The following is a 24,310-nucleotide window of genomic DNA, read 5'->3' as shown; positions in this document are numbered from 1 at the left end:
AAAGCTTTCATTTCTGCTTTAAGAACTAAATAAAAAGGATTAACGAAGAAAAACGATCGAAAAGCATCAAGATAACGCTTTTTTGTGTAGTTAAAATCAAGGTACTAACACGTACTGGAACTGAGTTAACAACGACTAATGATCGGTAAGGAGACTTAAATTACCGTCAAACGTACAAGTGCACGGCGCACGTGATATTTCCAAGTCAGCCAGTGCTTCTGTATCTGTTCACTGCAATTAGGTACTCGGACTGCGTTTCCGTAATGACAGAACTGCCGGGTGGACTTTCAAAGAATTCCAGGATGAGTCGTGCATCGTTCTCTTCGCTATATTCGCTCGCTATTTACGACGTTTCAATGGTACGCCGCGCGAACGTGACTCGATTCACGTCCTATGCCTTCGATTATTCGATTCTATCATTATTTTCTTTTCTTTTCACGCGTATATTTCTTTATATCGCGATGTACGTGTGAAGAAATTGTTAAACGATGATTACGTTTAACGCGTATCGTGTCACGTTTGCCACGACGCGTACAGGAATCCAAAGAAAGACGAAACTTTTGTCGAATAAACAAGAACGAAGGACAAAATGAAAACGTTGCTTTTGTAAGTAGATTTAGATAGCTCACTGTAAGCTGTAAACCTTTGGCTTTTAACCTACTCGGATACGGTGATTTGATACTTGTCGAGTAATGTCATCCGACACTTGAGGATAACACGACGCGAGAGGATCTATCATTTTGATGAAACCGACGATCATCGCAATTCATCGCGACTAACCAAGGATCGCGGAAAGATGTCGAGAATGTCCAAGAATAGTTAAGAATTGACGACTTGGCTAAAAATCGTCATGTATCGCTACGAACATCCGAAAAAGTCACGAGCAATCGCAATGATCGTGCGGTATATGCAAATGTAAAGGTTAAAGGTTGAAGCCCTCGGGAGGACTTTTGATAGTGTTAATAACATTTTTATGACGTAAAACGAGTCAACAGCGTAACTCGAATAGATTGCAAACAATTATTCATGATTTCGAGTTTATAGAACCGAACAACGGGACGTTCAAAATGGATAAAGTTAATTGAATCTATTTTGAAAACGTGACAGAAAACAAACTTCCAACCACATTATTTATATCCGTAAACCTTGTCGCAAATTCTAAAACTCACAAACTCGATCATTATTTTCTATTCTTCGACTCAAAATTTTCATTGATCCCGAGCTACCGCGAAGATCATTCCGAAGGCATGTAAAATTCGAGAAACCAGAAACCTCTGTTCCATGATTCTAAATGTTTACTAGTTCTATTGTAACAAGGATCCGCCGCGGGAATCACCACAGACACCCAAAATTTCACTTTAATTTCGCTCTCTATTCACAAACTCCAGACGTTCATTCATTATTCATGACACGCGTCCCTTGATATTTCCACCGATGCCCGGTAAACCACAGAATTACTCGTGAGGCGGCTCGAAACACGAGAAGCAAAAAGGAGGTTGTTCTCGCCGAAAACCGCGACGCTCGTAGAGGATTCCGTGGACCGGAGGAGCGGTCGAGTGACTTGGTGGCTAATAAGCCGGCCGTAAGGGCCCATCTGGAGGGAATGGACCTCGCAAATTGGCCATGAGGCCCAAGGTCGTCCGGTATATCCCACGTAGCGGGGCCAGTGGCCTCTGTTGGAAACAAGTCGGGGTCCAGGGAGCTTCCCTGCCCTTGGCAGGATATAACACACCAGAACCAACAGGAGAAAAGAAGCCCTATGGCCCTAGAAGGACGACCAACCGACCAACGGCAGTCCTGGCGAGTTAAGTTCTCCGCTCCCCCAGGTATAAAAGAAATCTCTCCTCTCTGGCTGCCTTTCGAGAAAATGCCTACGAACTTCGGCAGGTCACATGAATCACACAGAGGGGATCTATGTTACTGTTGGAACGCGTAACACCATTATCCTCAAGGGTATAGAATTTGTCGACTATTTGGACAATGACGACATGGAACTATCTATTACAGGAGTTTACTAAGTCTTTGGTAAATATTTGTCGTTCCTTTCTTTAGGTAATTAGGTGATTAGGAATCCCTCGTAATCTAATGTGACGCTACGATTCCATTTTTTGCTCAGTTTCTACGTCTCGTTACGCAAGTACGCGATTAATATGCGATTCTTAAGAAGCAGAAGAATTCTTCAAAAAAATGATTTACATCCATAAATTTAGTTATTACAACAAGCTCACATAAATAATGCTAGATTTCAAGATAAATGTAGAAGATAGTATTCGTGATGTCAGCTCTTTTTATCGGTATATCGAAAATGTCCAAAGCAAAGCACGTATTAATTAGAACGACTAATTTCTACCTGGTTTCCATTTCCTTAATCGTATTCCTAAAAACAGGAATACCAAGGTTATGGCTGACCGACCCTAATAGAAGGTTAATCGTGTAATTTGCTACGTGTTCGATAATACTGGAATCACTGTTTCAAGTTGTGAACCACTGTGCAGGAGCTTTTGTCCGGCTCCCAGGCCGGAGTGCAATTCGGGTTAATTGGAGAACAAGGGCGAAACTTTACGCCGAGCGAGGAAGCTCGACTTAGATGCTTTAGCCCTTGGCTGTAACTTCTCGATCGAGAGTGTACTGAAGAGAATCGATTCGGAGGAATTTCAAAACGATCGCACAAACTTTCTTCTTCCGCTGTTTTGATGATAAAATCGATAGTTGGCAAACAATGTACCAATAATAATAATGCAGACTCGTATTATTATTCATATAGTTAAAAAAAGAAAGAAAAAAGAAAAAAAGAAATATGGAATCTAAACAGAAATATGTTTCGTCCATCAAATAACTTCTTTCGTGATATTTCTACATATTGCGAATATTCTGTCTATTCTGGCACCCTCAAACTTCCCATAAATGGATATAAATACCATGAACATTTTTCCGTTTTCACGAAACTCGTTTATATTCGATCCCCGATAAAGCAAACAGACCCAGGAATTTCTCGGAGAGAACAGACTATCGTCGACAAATCATTTCAAACGCAGGCACACCCACGCGTGTCGACCACCCTTAACGTTTCGTTCGACGAAAAAGTGAGAAATGGCGGGGGTCTATTGACACTGGGTATCGTTCTAGGTATAGGCCGCGCGCAAAAAAAAAAAGAAATAAAAGGGAGAGAATGTACGAAAATACGGTTGCCGTTTACGAAGAAAATCTTTTCACAAAAAAAATGCTATCGTAAGATTTTCGAACGAATCTTTGAATCCTGTATACACTGGAAAAAGAAGGAAAGAAGCGAAGAAACGACGAAGATAATTTTCTTCTGAAAGAAAATTTGTGAGCTTCTATGTTAAAAGTATTCGACGAAAAGATTCTAATAAAATATTGAAGTTCCTAAAAAAAGTATTCTTTCATTCATGGTCTTCTTTAATATTTAATGGAATTCTTATTTTATATTTCATAGATACTGCAAGAGGTATATACGTATCGAGTAGATAAAAATATCGAGGGCAGAAGGTCATGGAGTTACTAAGATACAATTTTATTACGTATTAAGAAAAGCTAGGATTAATCTTTAATCTTAAAATAAATTAATCTGTTACGTGAACTAATTTATACTTGCCGGAAGATATAAATACCGATTGGTGAATAAATAAATTTGAAGAAGCAAAAATCTTTTCTCTCCGTTTTTCCTGAGTAATACGAATCCATTCATTTTTTTAACGTACAACCTCACGTCATTCTTCTAACCTTATCAAAGACAATGACCTATAGTTCATGTGCTTACTAACGATGTCTTGTTAATCTACTCCATTTTCCTTCTACCATCAACACGACCCCCATCACGCAATAAGTCTTTACAAAAACGGCTTCAAGACCTTCGGACATTCTTCTACATTTATTCCTTTCTCGCAAGAAAAACAGCTACTCGAAGCTTCTTATAACACTGCGAATTTCAAAATCGAGAAAATATTCGCACTAACCTGATAGTTAGATTCATCCTGCTAAACCAATAGGTCAAACAATGCATCAAACAATGCATCAAGCAAATCATCTGGAAGATTGCTGCAAGCTGACACGTCGCCTACCGTTTGCGTCGACCGTCTCATTTTACCTGCACTTTGCTTCAACATCAAGGGAAAAATGGAAAGGGAAAAACAGAAAGGGAAAAGCGGAAAGGGAAATTGGAGAAATGGTGGGGGTGTATCTGACCATTCGAACTTTCAGAAATTTTCATGGAACATTATGAATTAAATAAGACAAAAGATTCTAAAGGAAAAGAAAGTTGGGTTCATTCTTACACTTTGTGTAAATGGATTATTCAAAAGTTATACAATTACTCATTCAAAAGTTATACAATAAATATCCATTTATGAATAACCAAAGAAATGAAATCTAGACATTAACGGTAACGTTCACTGTAATTTGGATACTTGTGACATGCTACAAATCGTCACAAGTGTTAATGAAAAATAACATAGTCAGAGTAACACAGAGTGTCACCTGCCTAACGAATTTAGTCCACAACTTGAGTCCAACTTCTGCTTGCATAAAAATCCAAAGAAACAGAAGCGAACAAATGAGAAATCTATAGACTGGTTCAGACCCGAGAAACTCGAGAAACGTTTTTAAACCTTTTCAAATCGTTATTAGTCGAAGTAAGACAGAAATTTAGACAGAGAAACGTAAGATGAAGAAGAATTCCTGGAAGACGTAGACCGTTTTTCGAACTTTTGCATTCCAAGAAACAGGCTCGGTAGACCAACGAAGGGAAAGAGTGAAGAAGGTGAAAAAGCAAAGGGGACGTCGGTTACGGCCCTGTACCCTTGAAGCTGAAGGTTGCCGCTAGCGAGGGACAACCTTCCTTCCTTCCGTTGCCCCTCCACCATCGGCAAGCGATCCTCTGCCTCCACTGCCGCCGTTACCGCCGCCGCCGCCGCCGCCCTGACGCGTCCGCCTTTGTGCACGGCTTTATTTCATCGCGCACCGGACATCGATTGGCCTCGACTCTCTCCGTCGCGATATAATAATAGCGTTGAAAGTGTTTTTCCGACAAGACTATCACGGTGCGAGACTAGAAACGAGGGTCCGCTGTGGACTTCCGGGAGAAAGATTTTCTTGGAGTAGATGGGGTGGTGCAAGCTGGTATACAGAGCTTCGTTGTGATAGCTGCAGCAGCATGTTTGGAAAGATCGAACAACTTCAACACGTTCGATTGCCACGATGATCATCGGTTATTGAATTTTTTTAGAATTATTAAAATAAGATAGATTTCGTAGGCTAATATAAATTTTCAAGGATGCAAATGATCTAGACAATAGCGTTGGCAGAAAAATGTGCGCAAATGCAATGTAATATTTTCCAGAAATTAAATTTTATTGCGCACAATATATCTCGATTTATTACGATTCCCGGGGAGAAATATATTGTACTTGCAATTCGTACAGGTATATTGCTATAACGTTATCGCTGTTCGTTAGTTACGCACTTGAATTTTATGCTCAAGAGACTCTTTAAATATTCAAAGTGCTATTATTTCGATGATAGTAAAGAGAGATAGAAGCATACAATATTCGAGGACCGTAACAGGATTAATATTTCGTCGACCGATGAGTTTAATACGACGTAAGTTATAAACTAATATTGCTTTCGTATGGACTCGATTATCAGTAGTTTTAGTAGCCCAGAAACGAAATATTTTTTCATATTTTTTGTAAATATGCGACATATCTTTCTATTCTCAATACAATTTTCATTTTAACACATACTATCACGCCTTATTTCTATAAAACGAGTTTATAGTAGAAACTGTTTCTGCTGAAATTTTAAGAAAAGTGTGTTTATTTTAATAAATGTTTCAAACGTGCATATTTTCCAAGATATTTCTGAACGGTACATAGAAGTTTTTTCAAATTTTACGAGGGTCAGCGATAGTTTCCTTCGTTTTACCTGGACTTTACAGTTACGTGTAAAATATATTTGGGGATTCAAGAAGAAAAATGAGACGAGAGTTAAAAAGGGAAGGTATAGAGGATACGAATATTTACTATCTTTGAAATAATAGCAGAATAATTTCTTCGTGACTGTTTTCGAGATATAAAAAATCTATGCACTAGTGAAAAAATGCACCCCGCTGGGGGTAGCCACCCACATGCTATATTTATTTTTATTTTATTTTTTTTCTCACCATTAAGATATAACACTTTACCAAATGTCCTTCAGGACAAATTGTAAAAAAAAACCAAAATAAAAATAAAAACGTGTAAGAAGTCTGAAAAAAAAACTAATGAAAATTGAAGAAAACTACTCAAAAACATCAATAGCGAACTAATAGCTTTAATGAAGTTGCTTCAATACGATGGCAAAAAAGCAACGGGAGTTTGATACATTTTAAAAATAAATTTAATCTTAAATAAAATTAACAAGAGTCTGATATATTTATTTATAAAACAGATCGGAATTAACAAGCGAAAAATGGCAGCAACTCCGAGTTACGTAAACGATATCGAAAGCAAAAATAAATAAAGATTAATTACTGACTTGGGTAAAATGTACGTTAATACACGAGGCTAAGAAACGGTGAAGATTGATGAGGATTGGATAGAAGAAAAATGTTTTGGAAAAAGTGGGTGAATTAGAAACACAGAGATATTCCTGGTAGATTTTCGAAGGTTGAGATACGAGCGGCTGTCTGTGGACTTTGAAAAATGGTGCTATCAAAGAGGCTAAGTGAGTGGAATTACCAGGGATAATGGTAAATGGTTTTGAAGTTGCGATGGAGTTGTCGATAAAAATTTATTACCAACGAACGTTTTAACGGCTGTTAACGTACCCTATTTGTATTACCGTGTTCGATTATTTAATAGAATTTGTAAATGGTAATTTTACTTCTGGGAGTAAAAGAAAATTCCCAAAGTACCGAAGTACAGAAAATTCTATAACGAGATTGCTCGATCAACTGGCAGATCTTTTATTTATAAATTTATCGAACAACACATGCGTAAAGGATGGACATTTAAAAATAAGGAAATCGATTCTTCAAGAAATCAAATCTTACAAAGTTATAAACATCGCAGGGATATCGTATTAATCGCATTGGAAAAAAGAAAAGAAACAAATAACAGGAATGAATGCTTTTTAGAAAAACGTTTAAAAGCATTCCTTAGTAAAAAAAAAAAAAAAAAAAAAATAATAATTTTCTACATTTTATTACTAGTTATGGAATTCTTCTACTTCAGTAACGAGATCAATGCCAATAAAAATAATAAAAGATTAAAAGAAGCACGAAGAGTGTGTACATAAACAAGAATAGAAAGAGAACGACAAAAAGTACTTTATTTCCAATTCAATTCAATTCCTTTCGTCATTGAATTAATGTCAATCGTTCCTTCCTACACCAATGACAATTATTCCGTCCTCCACGTACGAGCACGTAAAATTAGAGAGCGCTAACCAAGTTTACTCAACCGTTCCACGCAGCGAACCTCGCTGAAATGTATACAAATTGTTATACGGGAAGGCAAAGGACAGTAAGAATGCTTCGGAGCACCAATGTCCACGATACGATGATCGATCGAAGGTTCTTTCGCTTTGTGTTCGTATACATATTGGGAGAAAGGAGAATTACCGACGACGTGTAACGTTGTACCCAAGGACTTGGTTTTTCCATAAGAGAGCAAACATATCTAGAAAAATTGACGCTAAATTGAGGAATTAGTACTAAAGGGATAACATTATTAAACGATTCAATGAAATATCTGAACGAGTGAATAATAAAAAAAAAAAACGGATTTCGATAATTATCGTATAAAAATCAGTAAAAAATATTACCACTACATTAAAAGCAAGAGTAAATATTTTGAAACACTCGGTCTCGGCCTTTTATGATTTTCAAACATGTTCAAATTACCCAGACTACGGTGAGCAATCGTTTAAAAATAATCGTCGGGCAATTACGTACTTGGAGCACACTTGTTAGTCGAATTATTATAATTTGTCACCGTCGCGATATCTTTCGACCAGTACGCACAACCGATTCAGAAAACAAAGTGTGATTTTTCATGAAACGATAACATCGCAAATGTAATTTTCGCACTTTTCAAACGATATATGTAAAAGTTATTAAAAATTATCATTGCAAATGCTACGACAATTATATATTCCTTTTTCCCAGTTTCCTGTGTTTTTCGTGTCAGAAATATCAAGCCCCCGGATCAGAAATATCGACGATGATAAGCACGTTTGTTACGCAACACGTTACAGCACTTTTTTCAGAGATAACATAGTACGAATTTAGGTTTGAAAGTAAATAGCGCAATTTTTGGTGTACCGATCTTCCGCGTTTTCCTAATACAAACACACGCTAGTATTTTACTTATCTACTTGTCGAAGGTCGTTTACAAATAATGTCGGACAAAGGAGAAATATCGTTAAATGAACGCTTGTTGATAGAAAGTTACAAAAATGGATAAAAATATAGGGAGGATGAGATAAACGCGAGTAACAATATTGTTCACATATTGCTCTTTTGCCATATTTTTCGTAGTACTCTGAAATTGAAACGATTAATTCAAAACTGCTCGCATTAAACTAACACTAAACAAAAATAAAGATTCCAGACAGTCTTAGACTTTCTAACGATAGTACGTTTAATGTGCAAGAGAGCGATATTTTCGTATGATTAATCGATGGAGATTAGCACGACGATAAAATTTCTAAAGTTTCCACGGGGAAATCTTAAATTTAACGCGGCGTCGACGGTGTTAAGAAGGTGACGAGGACGCGGAAGATCGATACGATTTCAAAGAAACAACGTTCTATTTCGGGGTAATTCATTGCCTTGGAGCTAGGATATTTCGAGATTTTCCTTGGAGAAAAACGGAAGAGCCACTAGAATCAACAACTGAGAAAAGATCGCAGACAATATATTTAATAATTTAAAATCATTGACGAACTTCACAAACATTCTCCTCTATAATTGTATAAATACACTTATTTATATTATATCAGTACAATTTATTTTGGTTATCATCTGTTTGAATTGAAAGAGAGAAAGGGACTGTAAGAAATGATACATAAGATTAACGTTTATCTAGAAAATATCCTTATAAATTTGCAGATCTTCATGAATATAATATAATATATTACAATAATTTATTTTGGTTATCATTTGTTTGAATTGAAAGAGAGAAAGAGACTGTAAGAAACGATACATAAGATTAACGTTTATTTGGAAAATATCCTTATAAATTTGCAGATCTTCATGAATATAATATAATATATTAGTATAATTTATTTTGGTTATCATTTGTTTAAATTGAAGGAGAGAAAGGGACTGTAAGAAATGATACATAAGATTAACGTTTATCTAGGAAATACCCTTATAAATTTGCAGACCTTCATGAATATGTATAATGTGCTGTTTCAACCGTTCCTTGTGTATCTCTTTTAATTATAATATTTAACGTATTTTAATATGCACTTTACAATTGAATATTCGTTCGTATTGTAAAATGCCTATGGAAAATGCACGATTTATACTTAGGTAATATAACCTTCGTATGATTTTCCAATGATGTTTCAATTTAGTATCAACCGCAGATACGATGGTCGATAGACAAACAAAAAGAAGTGCGTATTACAGTCACGAAATGTCGCCTCTTAGTCGCAGTGTAAATTATTTATAAAATGATGTATGGCAAATAGGATGTACGTTCTAAACATAATGAGTTACTATATAATTTCATTGTGTATTCTTCGGATTCTATAAGAAAATACCTGTTCGCTACGAACTTTTGCACTTTAATAAGACTCATCTTCTATTACTTCGTATTATACGAATCGATCAAAGTGTTCAGATACATACTTATGACTGTATATGTATGCAAGTGTATACAAGGGCAAGAATATTTTAGATGTCGTCAGACAACGATAATGGAACAGCTGTGTGTACACGAAGGGGACAAAGAGCATTCAAAGCGATTTCTGCCTTTTTCAGTGTGTCACTGACGAGAAAATATTATGACGCAAACGCGATAACGTCGTAACGCAAGGTCGAAGAGCTTTTCCGATTCATCTAACGCGACAATCAGCGAGCACGTTATGCTAAAAACTTTTACGCTACCGAACACGTCGTCAATGTCCTCGAATTTATCGCCGAACCTGTATCGCTTCACCGTGTTTCCAACAGATGGAAATTAACGTCCAATGACTCACCAAAGTGAAATGTTGATATGAAAATCTTTTATGAAAGAATCATGCGCGTGGCAACTTTGACATTGTATTAGCATTGCGATAACATTGTAAAACAAATTCGAAAAGATACGCAGAAGCCGCAAAGTTACTCGAGCCAAATTGATTAATTTTCTTTAAGTTTCTTGAAAACAAAACGATTAATCCTAATCAGTTTGGTTTTTCTATGATTCTAAATGACGCTTGTTACACGCGAGTTTAAAGTTCGATGCTGATCGATTTCTTGCGCTAATTCCTTTTATTATGAAATGGTAGATCGAGTAAAGCAGCGAATCGCGAAAATTCTACCAAACGCCATCGCGGAATTTTCACCAAAAGTCAAATAAATCATCAAATATTACAGTTGTAGTTGAAATTAATTATTCCCTTTCAAGGAGATAAATTGCGGTAAAATCAGAGGATTAATTGCAGGTAATCTATAGCCAATACGTTTCCTGTGGTTCGATAGATGTTTCTCATGGGATTAACGCAATATCGTAGAAAGAGAATTACATCGACCGACATCTGTCCTAGGTGAGGAACTGCCACTACCCAGGAGTCGATCAATTCTCATCGTAAAGCGTTTAACGTAATTTCACCAGACACTGATTGATCGTGGAACGACAGTCGATTCGCTTTGAGTTATGTTAATGATTTGAAATTACCTTTCGCGCAGCGAGTGTCCTCGGGAGAAACGCTTCTCTTGCCAATTAGACGATTTTACGCGATTGGTTAATCGCTTGGACCCTATTATTACATACATCTACGCAAAAAGGAGTCAGATTATTTGTAAACGAAATTAAGTCAAATTAAATACTGCATATTTCAATACGTTGAGAAATTAGAATAGGAAAAACGCATAGTTTAAATTAAGACGGTGTATGTATTTAAAAAAAAAATCAAGATTTATTTGTGGTTCACGTAATATAAATCGTAACCGTTTTAATGAGAAAGACCAACTGAGTGATTCTATATTCGAAATTCTGTTCAAATGTGAAGCTTTCACGTGTGAACTCGAGCCAGACAATTTCGGAAAAGTTATGATAGCGTGAACTTTCTATGTAGTTTTAGTGGCTTCACTGCGAACTACCTTGATTTCGATTTTGTCAGAGAAAGGGTCGAGGTAAATCAATGCTTAAAAAAGAGTGAAAATATAGTTAAAAAAAAAAAAAAAGAAATGAGAAAACAAACAGTATCAGTCCAAAATATGAAAAGTCACTCGAACAACGTATATTTTCATCGATTCACGCTTAAACAAAAAAAAAAAAAAAAAAGACATGAAAACACGTGATATATTTTCAAGCATTTATCGACCCTTAAGGAACGGCAAGATCTAGAATTTTTTAAGAATTTATCAGCACGAAGAAAGAAAGAAGCTTAAAAATACACAAAGTTCCTAAATGTTTATCGATACACCAGGCAAAAAGGAGTATTCCGAAAATAGTAGCGCAGAATTCCTTAACAACGTATCGTCATTTAAATTTCAAAGAAAAACCATCCGAATAGTTAAACATTCTACATCTTTTATCATTTTTACATTTATTATCGATAGACTATGTGGCGGCACTCGACAGCAAAATATCACCATTCGACACTAACTACTGACGGATGACGGTAGCATAGTGGTTAACGCCTTAGGTTACGTACGGTTCGAACCCGGATTTCAAATCCTAGCGACAGTAATTTTTCTTCCGCGGTACCAAAAATGAAAAGAAAAATGCAGCAGAGTACCCCAGTAGCGACACCAGCGACCCGTAGCAGAACCTTGTCTCAACAAACACACCAGCAACCTACAACTATCACGGCCTATTCACTTCCAACTAGTTTACACAAAAACTAGAAACTGCGCGTCGTGGAATACAAATTGCAACGAATATATAGGAAATTAATTCCGACAACTTCTTCCACCACTATCCAACGTGGTAAAACGATATTATGACAACTTAAGCAAATGTGTATACTTAGATGCATTTGATGCATGTGCAATCACGTGTACGCTTGTAACCCGCTAATAAGTTAAAACGCAACATGTACTTTTAATCCATCAAGCACTGAGCAGGTCTAACCATAAAAAAGTAGTGACTGGTTGGAAATGTAAGTTCGCGCTAAAGTTTTAGTTACACAATGCCAAGGTTAGCAGCAGGTGAAGTTCCACACGATCATCGTAGCCGCATTCATTAAATTGTAATTATAAAGTCGAAGATCTGCTTATAGCCTCGTGATTCATCACTTTAGTCGATAGCGTTCTGCTGGGCAGGAAGTGTAATGAGTAATAGTCTTCATCAAGAGGAGGAGGTCTGTCGGTGAAACCTACTAGTGGTGTACGCCCATTTGTCGGCTCGTACGATACCCCCCTACCATTGTTTAATTCACTACATTCAATTACTAAATGTGCTTCGTTTGCTCTCGACATTATTCTTCCCCACCTTTGTCAAACCGAATCGAACGAAATATTACAATAGAGGCCTTCAACGTTGCGTCCGCGAGATAAGCCAACGTTCGATAAAGCAGCCACAAAGAAAACATTCTAACGGCCGATGGTTTAGAACACAAGGCGATGTTGTTGTGTTGGCGATGGCATACGGCACGACCACGGGTTTGGTAGAAAGCTTCATTGCCAGTTCTGTCACGATTCGATCGTACGCGAGCATAAGTATGTGCTACGAAGGCTGTTTACTACCACGCTGCGTATTCTATCGCGCTGATAAAAAGTTCGAACAGAGAAAGTAAATATGCAGTGGCGAACAAAAGAAAGTTTATAAAATAAAAGATATAAAAAGCTGGAATAATTTTAATAACGGATTTATATTTAATAAGATAATAAGAGCGATCACTATGTAAACATAATATACAGTGCCGTGAATAATTATAAACTCGACCCTTGTTTCAGATTTTTCATAATATTAAAACAAAAATTCAAGATCGTTTATAATTATAATTTTATACTATAATTTAAAACAAAACTGACGATACAACAAATAAAACTTTCCTTTTCCTGAAGCGTGGAAAAGATGAAATTTCCTCTTAAAACTGTGTGTTTCTACCTGTAAAAAGATATAAACTCAATGTTAATTTTGTTACGTTTTCATTCGATATTTAGAGGATTTTCCTTTACTTTCGATTATTTCTATTTAATCTGTTAAATATACCCTATCCACTAACACGTTTGAAGTTTCATCTTGAATATCCGGCCGCAGATTTTATTGTCTTTTTAAGACCAAAATTCATAGTGTATCAATCTTGAACTTTCTTTTATTCGCCGCTATATATATTCGTGATTATGATCCATGTTACAAAATAATCTAAAAAAATTCATGACTTTCTTCTGAAAGCATTTTTACAACCTTGTAGACTAATATTCGTTATAAATGTACGAATATACTTTTAAAATGAAGTCTTTAGTCAACACAACAAAAACATAGATTATCTTAACCTATACGCGTCTTGTACATAACTATGTATGTATATGTATACGTTAGACAGCGTGTGTAATGGCACCGATCGTCGATCGAAGAATTTTCTGAACACAAAGAAAGAGAAAGAGAGAAAGAATATAACTGACCGGAAGATATGATTGTTTATGTTTCTATGTTTGAATTAAATCGACTCATATTCACGGTCAAACGTTTCAGTATAAAGGCAGATTGTCGAACCGTGACGAAGCCCGCATCGTACTCGGAAGGTCGACTTAACGTAAAAAGGTGTACTAACCTTGACGTCTTTGCTTCGCCATGCAACCGACTTGACCAAGAACTTTCAAACTAATAACGACTCCCGGTATCGTGTACGCATCACGTCGAGAAAGAACACATACGACAGCTATGTAAATATACCCGTGAGCGTATATAAATCTGTTAAATCTCTTGACTATAGTTGTATGGTAGGAATAGGTCGTTGACCAGCGCGCACTCTATGTAGCAGATACCGGCATCTGCAGCAGAATACTTCAAAACAAAGGGACACCGGTATACATTGGCGAAAATCGAATTTCTAATCAAATGTGTAAACAAGTTCTATCGTAATGTTGTAAAAATAGAATGCAATTTCCTACAGATGTACAATAATTGGCGTTTAATTTAACGATTATTATTTAATCACCGATTAAATTCTTAAAAATTATCTTGAAAAAGGTTATCTTATTAGGTTAGCGCATATGAAATGTCTTCCCAAAGTATGAATTTGACGTGTCACCTATTAAATTTCGTTTGAACGTTAATTGTCAATCATATTAAAAAAAAATAAATTTAGTATAAATTTTGTATATACAATGTCAAGAAGACTTCTAATAAAAATATTAAAACCTTGTTATTGGTTGTCATGAACGTCAAGAGAATCCGTGGATTTTCTTATATTTTAATTTGGAGGTTAGACGTGTCATCTGTTTTACATAGACAATTTGTCAATACATAGATTAGTTCGTTAAGAATCTTCTATTATTTCTATGAAATTTCTATTATTTCTAAAGAATCATCTATTATTTCAATCGTTGAGAAAAGTTTAGTAACGTCAATGCTCGGTGACGTTAAAAAGACAAATGCCGGTCACCGGTGACCACCGCAACGTGTTTGATCTATCACGATGATACGATTATGCATAATATTATAGAGATAAACCATGAATAACCCGAAACGAGGACCGATAACGCTTGGCTACGTCGAACCGTGGTATTGGATCAATAAAAACACTTAATAACATTGAACGAGGTACGAGAAAGAGGAAAAACAAATACATCGGAGTAAAGACCCACCCTAAACGCGATGACGACGAGGTTAGGAGTGTTGAGAGTGGAGAGTACGTACCGCGCCAGCGCCATCCTGACATGAGATAATCCAGGTCCCGTAGGTGTCGAGAGCAAGGTATCCAGATCTGGAAAGAATGGTTTATCGCCGACACTAAATCCCACTGGACACATGCGCGTAAATTCCTCGTCCTCGAACACACGAGCTCGTCATAACTTCTGGCCCTGGGCTTCAAGGAGCCTCTCCCCGTAATTTCGTTCACTTCGATTTTCTCGAGTAAACTCGTGGCGTCCTCGCGCCTACAAAACGCAGTCAGGGATTCCCTTCTTATCCCTGTCTCTAGTGTACCACTGTCACTACCGCATTTTCACTGCCATGTCTGTGGCGGCTCCGTAAAAAAAGGCCTTCGCGACAGTCAATCACGGCGGTTAACGAGCAGCGACAACTAAACTGTCGGTGAATCGAGCGTGTACGACGGAGAAAGACAGAGAAGTTGTAGGAGGAGTACACGGCGGGAGCCAAAGAAACGATCGAACGAGAGACGAGACGACTGATTCGAATATTCGACCTCGGTTTTGTCAGCCGAACCGAATTAATTTCGTGTACGCGTGATTACAGGAGCGACTAGAACGCCGAGAGCGGATACGCCTGCTCGGAACACAGTTCGCCAGTCACTATTCCAACTCCGATCACGGCGCTGGCTCGACTGAGCACAACTACTGAACGTCCGCGAGTCCCCACCCCTGTGGCTGCGGCCTCGTACGCTTTCGTTACGTCTCGGCCGCGTTCGACCGAACTTCGGTGATGCTCGTGTCTTTTCGCGACCTCGTGTCGCGCTAGAACGATGGTTCACCGCCGGGTACCCAAGGCTCCCTCCTACAGGAAGCTCCTCTTCGCCAATGCAAGTTTTCTGGCATGCTGCTACGAAATTATATGAACTATGTTCTCATACGTAACGTATTCTCGAAAGATTTCCTCGGCTAGTTCGCACACTCTTCTCCCGACCGTCTTCTTCCGAGTCACGTTCTTTATTCAGCGACGCAAAAATAATACCGATGATGCTTCCGATATTTCCATTCTCTGGTAATGCATGTGTATGTATATACACTAGGAGGAAACGATATAGCGCGGTCATAAATTACAGTAATAGCATTAAGAAGCTACGCTCATTGATGTAACCGCATTCAGGAACGTACGCGTTTTGTAGGAACACTTGCACACTTTCATAGGTGGAGGCAATTATTTCTCCCTCCAATTAAAGTCACGTGTATGGCCATTGTGTAAAATATATTTCCGTTTCTGGAACGTACTGCTATGTATAGATTATACCATAAAGAGACGTAAAAAAACAAATTTAATAAAACGTACCCAATGTGGGCGTTGAGAATCGTTCCACCCACTACACTCTATTCGTAAATCGTCGTACAGGCAAATAAATTGATTTTACAAAAAATAAACACGTGTTCTGTTTAATACGCTTTGTTTAATACGCGAAAACTATTGTATTTTTACGATCGGAAACAATCGGTGATTATGGATGGTTGTAGATATAACCACAGATTTGTTTCATATTCCAAATATTATGACGAGCACACTCTATGTATCGCACCGCGTTTATACTTCTCGTGAATGTTTAAACTTCCGCTTTTATAACGTTGTGCCCATTAAGCGGAGAATATCGTAATTTATCTAGTTTTTACGTATTTTCGGTAGAACTACGAGATGGCAGAATAATAGAACGAAATTATTCATGCCGCTCTCGATTCCACGTATACCGGGAGCATTCAAATCGGTAATGAAACCCGCGGTATCGTTTACGAATTCTCCGGTACACACAATATATCGGCGGAACGTGTGAAAGGTTTTTTCGAGCGTGCCGAGTGTATTGGTGCTTTCATGTCACCGGAAATGGAGAACAAGCCTCTGTTCGTCGAATTACACGAAAAAGAGGTCACGAAAATGTTTTATGGGTGTTTAAGGTGGTTGTGGTTGGTGTCAATGGGACCGTGACGTCGTGCCGGAATCACGCACGACGGTCGTGACATTGTGAAGAGAATACCGTATTCGTGAACTAATGTAACACGGAGATCGCCATGTGATTAAAGAAAAAAAAAAAAAAAAAATTCCGTCGTCAGACGAATCTTTACGTTTACTTCAATATCTTCAAGGTATACAATAAAAATATTTTTCGTATATCCCTTTTCTTTCGTAATTGCGACTCTAACCTGATCTAACTTCACCCCCTTATAACATCATATTATACATATAATACATTGTTAATCGACAAGTAAGATTTTACGTTCGAAAACTCCGCCTACAAATTAGTTACTTAATTGGCATTTATAACAGGAAAGGCCAGTATCTACGTGTTACGACGTCACCAATGATATTCCATTAACCGCATTCGTGACTACGGCAAAGTCAGCAGTTTTATGCAATCATACGCACGGATGCAAGTTTAAGGTTGCACGGATCTCGTTGGCTGATACGCGTGCTGCTAACGTGTCCATAAATTAGTGTCACGCCTCGAATAGCTTTCTCAGAGCGTCGGCCATCTCTGAAACGGATCTTTGCTCTTGTGATTCGTTCTATTCAAACTACAATGTATAACCCCTTATCAACGAACGAATTAGAGAACAGTAAACGTAGGATGGAAATGAGAAGAATAAACGATTACTCTCAACGGAAATTTAAGCCTTCACGTTGGGATAAGCGGAGACACATTTTTGTAAGAAATTTTGATAATTTCGATTTCGAGCTAGAGAGAAAGAAAGAGAGGTCACCGTTAATAAAGACGGCCCCGGGGCGTGGGGTCCCCTTGACCCCCTTAAAAAAACGTCCCTGAGTCTCATTCGCCCCAGAGCACGCGAGGAGTGCCATGTAAACTCTATTATACTTTCCATTCTTTTTTGCTCTTCTTTTGCATGTCGGCGCTTCCTCGGCGTCTGTCGTTGCATGTCGTGACGATATTTCCTGCCTACGGGGAATCATAGTGAAAAATGAACCACCATGGCGAACGGTGTTCTGCTCTGTGCGCAGCTCGTCGATAAATCGGTCGCCTCTCTAACAATTATGTAAATGCTTCTTTGTTATTCGACTGAAATTTTATTGTACGCGTATCATATTGGATGACTGCGAGGTACATGTTAATTTTGTTGTAATTAATCAGATAATTTATGTTCGACTATATCGTAGGCTGGATAATAGAAAATTGAACAAAATATCGGCATGTGTAGTCGTGGGATTTATGTAACAGGTTAAAATTATTCCTGGTCAAGGTAAAAATCCTACAATCAATCGTCACAGGCTACTGTGAAATTTATAATCAGAACGTAATCTATGGATTTTTCAGATTCTACTTTTACCGACATTCCTTGATTCTTCCTATTCGTTTAAAATAATCTGATAAAAACGTCATAATATTATATTAGTAATATGCATCTGCAAACGTCCGTAATAATATCTCAAACTTTAAAAGAGATTAGATTACCTTTTACGAAAGAACCATTACTTTCTTTGATAACAAGGTACGCATAATGTTTACCAAAGAATTTTAATCAGCCTTGAAAAGTAACAACAACGGCAACTGGTAACACCAAGTTCACTGGAACGTGTTAAAGCGAGGAAAAGCGAGGAAAAGCGAGGAAAAGCGAGACTGCTTAATTGTCCCAGAATCTCGCGCTAATTTCACGAAAGTTGCACGGAACATTTAAGTCGTCCAAGAATTTATTCCTATCCCTGGCACAACGAGGAAATGCCTGTTAAAATTTCGTTGAAGAATTCTCACGAGACACGACTTCCCAAAGGACCCTTCGAGTTAGTAAACGGCTGCTACGATGGACGCTAAATTCAAACGATATATACGTCTGCTTCGAGAAATCGTGAGTGCTGGCAGCTGCCGTCGTAAAAGAGATACTTTCTTGTCCCGTGAGTGCCGTCTGTTCCTTTCGACCAATTGCGTCTCTTGACCAGTTCAAACCGACCAAAGCAAGCTCTTCTTTCATTCCCTTTAATCGTTATTTGCTCTCCGTGAATAATCCTAAAGGGGTTCTAGTGGTTCAAACGATTATCCTCGGCTCGATGCGACTTTGTTACACGAAAAGATATTTGTAAACAAGTAAGATATCTTATATTTCTATACGTGTCTCTTCGTGTTGAAAGTAATTACGAATAAAATTTCAAATTGATTTCAGAGATTATGTTGTATCACATCGATAGCTTAAACATCGCGATTATATTTGACGCTATAAACCAAAGGATACTCGCATTTAATAAAATTAAAATTACCTTAATTGATCAAAGTGTCGATACGAAAATATTTGGACCAATTTTTCGAGGTGTTTCGTGGAGAGAAAAGGTACTTGATACAGGTCACTTAACTTTCTTATGGCAACGCTGGCACGAGCCTGTTGCTTGAACTGAATTAATTCGTAGTTACGTCAGTACGGTAGCGACCGAGTGATCGTTGCTCTTCGCTTCCAAATGCGTTTATTTGGCCGATTTCTAATAGACTGATTCTGTAAGCCCACGGGCGATGGGTTTCAGAAGAGTTTCATGGCTGTATCGATCTTCTATCATCAACATTGTAATGCGTTATCGACGTATTATTACGTTATAAAATGGTGGAGAAGAGAATATCTATTTTCTTTTCCTATCTTTTACTGTTATAATATTAAAGCCATCTCGTATTTTTTTATAAATATCTAAGTTGAACAAAATGAATAATATTAAATTTAAAAGAAAGTTCATTACGCTCTCTTCTTCAGAGTCTGTCCCTATTAAATATTCAAAAACTAAGTGAATGAAAACTGGATTAAAACATTCAGCGATATTTTATTTAATCCATTAAAGACAAAATCGAATTATAAGACGACTTAAGAAGCGACTGCAATTTGTATTTTAACTTCAACCTATTTTCCATTCAAGTATCGATAAGTATCGAACATCGTATGATTGATTTAGCTATTATCAATTATGGAGCATCGATTATTTTTTAAAATACATAGGACGTGTCGTTGGTTTCGAACGAATCAAAGCACTTTCGGAAAAATTTGTTGACTATCCACAGAGAGGTCTTTCGTTGGAAGAACGAAGTGTTTAAGAAAAGTCGAGGTGGAGGGATTTCGGTTTCGAGATGGAATGGGCTTTCGCCTGTACGGTCCAGCTGTTTCTCTGTCCGCCATAAAAACTGGTGCATAGCGCTCCACTGGTTCCCCTTCCTCTCGTCTTATTTTTCTCTTTCTTTGCAACGTTAATTTACATTATCATCTACACGCGCACGATCGAGCATTTCGGTATATTTTATATGCGACGAGAGATTAACGACGTGCGATTTTCATCGATTCTCGGAACCTTCGAGCGAAATTTCGATCGTTAAGGATCATCCAATTTTCCTATCTTCTTCTCTCTCGTTCATCTCTTTCCTTAATCTTTTTTTATCCCCTGTTTCGATTTTAATGGTACGACAGCTGCTGGACGGATAATTAAATTAACACCATTCGTTGGAAGATAGCCTCGGGCCAACGACGACTTTATGCACTGCAAATGAAAATACGAGGCTTGTGGAATTAAACGAACGTGGATGGAATGAACACGAGGAAACGTGCCAGAGAATTACGACTTTGTTGTTTTTCTGTGTGGCCGTAGCTTTCTTTACGGCTTCGGATTTTGAGTACGTCTTGACTTACTTGTTTGCTTTTATACCAAACGATTATAAAAGATCTGGATCTTGGCAGTGCTTGCACTTGCTGGAAATTTTACGGTTACCTAAATGGTAACGAGTTTCTCGCGGTGATCTAAAGAATCGTGAAATAACGAGTTATATGCTGCGTGCAATTTGTGTCATGGATATTGAAGGAATGAATTAGTCTCACATGTTTGGATTGGATGGCATGGTAGGAGGTTAGCAAAATCTTGGGACATAAATCTTGTCCATACTTATCTCAGTCGAATCAAATTAATACATAGATGCTGAAAGTGTTCGATATACAAAATTCAGTTCATTTATAGTTCAGTCCTCGGTATATACATTCAACGTAAACTCAACGCTCAATCGCAAAAATGTAGTAATAAAAACGATAACAAATTTAGAATTAATAATTATTCTACAAATACAGAAATTTGATGTCATCTAATCTCAAACATAAAAGATATAACTTAGAAAAAACGAAGCTGGCACCCCGCTGGGGGTAGCCACCCACATGCTATATTTATTTTTATTTTATTTTTTTTCACCAACAAGATATAACACTTTACCAAATGTCCATAAGGACAAATTGTAAAAAACCAAAATAAAATAAAAAAAATATCTAATCTCAAGAACAAAATCATGACCTGTGATAACAATCCTAGAAACTGAAGACGTACAAAAGTGCGATCTAGTCTCAAATCCATAGTTTAACGCTCAAGTTCATTTCACAATAAAACAGCTAAAAGTTGCAAAAATAAAAAATTTGATACAACCTAATAAATCTTTCTATTAATTCTACACGCCCATTTTAACACACGAACGTTCCAAAACATGAAATAAAGCAAAAGTCAGAGGAATTATTATCAACAAACTCTCAGAGGATTAACTCACTACATGGACCGTCGTATTTGGAATTTATCGCGAAAACAGCCTAGAAAGTTTTTCGCAGCGCAACGGGAGGGCGAGGATTGCGGAGAGCCGCATGGTAAAGGCTCATTGTTCATCCCTGTCGTGACACTCATGGCGGTCTGCGTTATATACGAGGCCTACGGTCTCCGGATGCATTGAAAGCACAGACTCCTTCGTGTCGCTCCGAGCAGTAACAATGCATAATAATGCTCGAATGGCCCGTATGAATTCAGATTCTGGCATCGCTCGCAAATAAGCTGCTCGAGAAAGAGAGGGTGCAGCTCGAGCCAATCCGAAGAGAGACGCGCCGATCGAAAAGGAAGAAAGAAACGAGAAAAGGAAGAAATCAGAGAAAACGAGAGAGAGAGAGAGAGAGAGGTTTTGCTCGAAGAATACGTGAAACGGAAAACGGAGAAAGTTGGACAGGAATGATCGTAAATTTTTGGTCAACAAGCATCCACGATGCAGACCGAACAAAAGAAGAAGAATAAACGTTACCTTTCGACGAGATTTTGTTTCAATTATCTTCAATTCTCAATGCGTAAATATTCTTTACAGATTGAATTACGACTTTTCATGAGATTACGCAAGATTTTACAAAGAAAGATAATCTTAACCAATACCTTTCATATTCATCGTTCGTTGTTCTCGTCTTTCTCCATCCTGACTTCTCGTTTGCTTTTTCTTTTTTTTTTTTCTTTTTTTCGTCCCTTTCCTTGCTTGACGAGTACGTATAAAATCGTGAGTATATGTAACGGACACCCTAGATTTTATACGACGTCCCCTCGAGGACCAAGGGGAAACGAATCCTTGGAAATTTCCATCTGCGGAGCGAACAGGTCGATGGAGAGACTCAAATGGGGACCGAAGGTTTAATTATCGGGGTCCTAGGTTCTGGTTCGTGGCGAAAAGAAGAGAGATTTTGTGTTTGCGTTAGACACGGCATAGAAAGGTGCGATTTCAAATTACGTCTAATCTTTCTTTATTGATTCTTTCAACGTGTCATATATTCATTACAGATCGAATCACATACATACGTGGTCTAATCATAAAGTCACACATTTTGTTTCTTCGTTTGAAGTGTCTCACGTACGGGGAACATAGCGATAAGTCTCAGCGGAAGTCGAGACAAAGTTAAGATAATATATATTTCACACGACCGTGAACACACAAACCTTGTCCTCGGCTTTCGAAATTTCCATCGTCTGGTCTTAACTTTCGAAACGCGTTTACTTTAGACGAGCACACTTCCTCTAACAATGATAAATCCACCGACAACCAATCTCAAAATGGAATCCGATCGAATCAAATGTAAAAGCAACGCGGAAAAGCTAAAAGAATGTACGAAATTGCAAACAGTTGTTAACAATCCGCGTAATTGCACGAGGGGGAGGCAGAGAAATTTTTGTTAACGTTCGACCAGTCGGAAATACCAGCAGGAAGCACGGCGTTTCCGTTTCTCCTTTTACGTTCGTCGTTCGGCTCGATCGAGGATACGCACGAAAGGTATCGACACAGAGACTCGAAAGTGTGCAAATAGAGCGAATGTGAAGGGGTTGCGGGCCACGGAGGATGTGTTCAACTTCTAACTTCCAACTTGTTCTAAATTATAGCGTACACCGGTACGATTGGCGAGGATCGGTTAAATGGGATCGGCGATGACCAGTATAACTCGCAAATTTATTTTAGCCATTAGCACCGTGATCATGATGGATCTTTATACGTTTACGAGAAATTGAAGTGCACGTAATAGGCAAGGATATAGTGCAGAGATGTGTCTTGTTTTACGAAGGAATTAGATGAAGAATCCTATGTTTAACAGTTTCGTGGAAGATTCTACAAAAAAGTTTAGTTTCGTTCATGGCTGAATATTTCTTCCTTAAGGCTCATCGACAAAATATACCGGATGTCGGACGGTGTGAGCTTGAGTTTCGGGCGTTGCTCCAGTTTGGCCGCTAATATTGTATAGAAAGTGGCGGGTAGGGTTCTTGTACGGTTGGAGAACGGTGGCGGAGGAGCAAGGAGGAGGAGAGGTGGCGGAGATGGTGACTGTGCAGGGTAGAAGAAACTACCACCGTTGAAGAGAGGAGGAGGAAGAGGAGATTGGTAGGGTGAAGGCAGACAGAGACGAATTGAGAGAAAGAGAGAGAAAGAGAGAGAGATGCAGACGGAAGGGCGGAGGAGAGGGAGAGGGACTAGGTGATTGTGTTAGAGAGCGAGGCAGAGCGGAATGGAGGGTTCAGACGAGGTCAGGTCACGGGACGAGCTGCTGTGCTCGGTCGATAGCACGAAGCTACCACCTATGCTACACATTGTGCTACCTATGGAGAATAAACAGCTATACACACGTGTGTGTATATGTACGTTGCCGGTGAAATGTGAAATTTGGGCAGGTCATGTTTTGACCATTCGAAACTACGAAACTTCGAACCGTTTACTCTGTTTCAACATACGTTGCGAAACATATCGGTATTTTGTTTAATTTCCGGCTATGTTTGGGGAAAATACGTTTTACAATAGAGAAAAGAAGATATCTTGGAATTTTTCAATCAATTTTCACCTTCCGCTTTCAATTGCTTGACAATTTCAGCTTTTATTACAACTCTATCCTTCATTGAGTAAAGTTTCCGATAATACACACTTTTGACAAGTTTACCAAACGTTTTTGCGTCTCGGCATATTATCAATTACGTTTCTTCTTAGATACGCTATGTAAATTCATTTCACAAACCATAGCCATTACTCTTGCCGC

General features: G+C 38.0%; 2 protein-coding genes and 1 long non-coding RNA gene across 5 annotated transcripts in view; all 3 read right to left on the bottom strand.

The window, feature by feature from the left end:
- Window positions 1-15,684, bottom strand: part of LOC132912353 (speckle-type POZ protein) — a 44,905-nt gene extending 29,221 nt beyond the window's left edge. Inside the window, exon 1 of the mRNA XM_060969750.1 lies at window positions 15,021-15,684. Within this exon, the coding sequence (XP_060825733.1) occupies window positions 15,021-15,133 (113 nt within the window). The 5' untranslated portion in view covers window positions 15,134-15,684. The remainder of the gene's footprint in view (window positions 1-15,020) is intronic.
- Window positions 1-24,310, bottom strand: part of LOC132912352 (origin recognition complex subunit 2) — a 113,593-nt gene that overhangs the window by 10,229 nt on the left and 79,054 nt on the right. The gene's annotated exons all lie outside the window — the stretch shown is intronic.
- On the bottom strand, window positions 13,008-14,515 carry LOC132911816 (uncharacterized). Its single transcript, XR_009659089.1, has 2 exons — window positions 13,386-14,515; window positions 13,008-13,265 (listed from the first exon to the last, which is right to left on the bottom strand). It is a non-coding gene; the product is annotated as an uncharacterized LOC132911816 (long non-coding RNA).

The sequence above is a fragment of the Bombus pascuorum genome, chromosome 11 (assembly GCF_905332965.1).
Source record: "Bombus pascuorum chromosome 11, iyBomPasc1.1, whole genome shotgun sequence".
NCBI classification, from domain to species: Eukaryota; Metazoa; Arthropoda; class Insecta; order Hymenoptera; family Apidae; genus Bombus; species Bombus pascuorum.
Note: the sequence above shows the minus strand (reverse complement) of the source record. Positions and strands in the feature narration are given on the sequence as shown.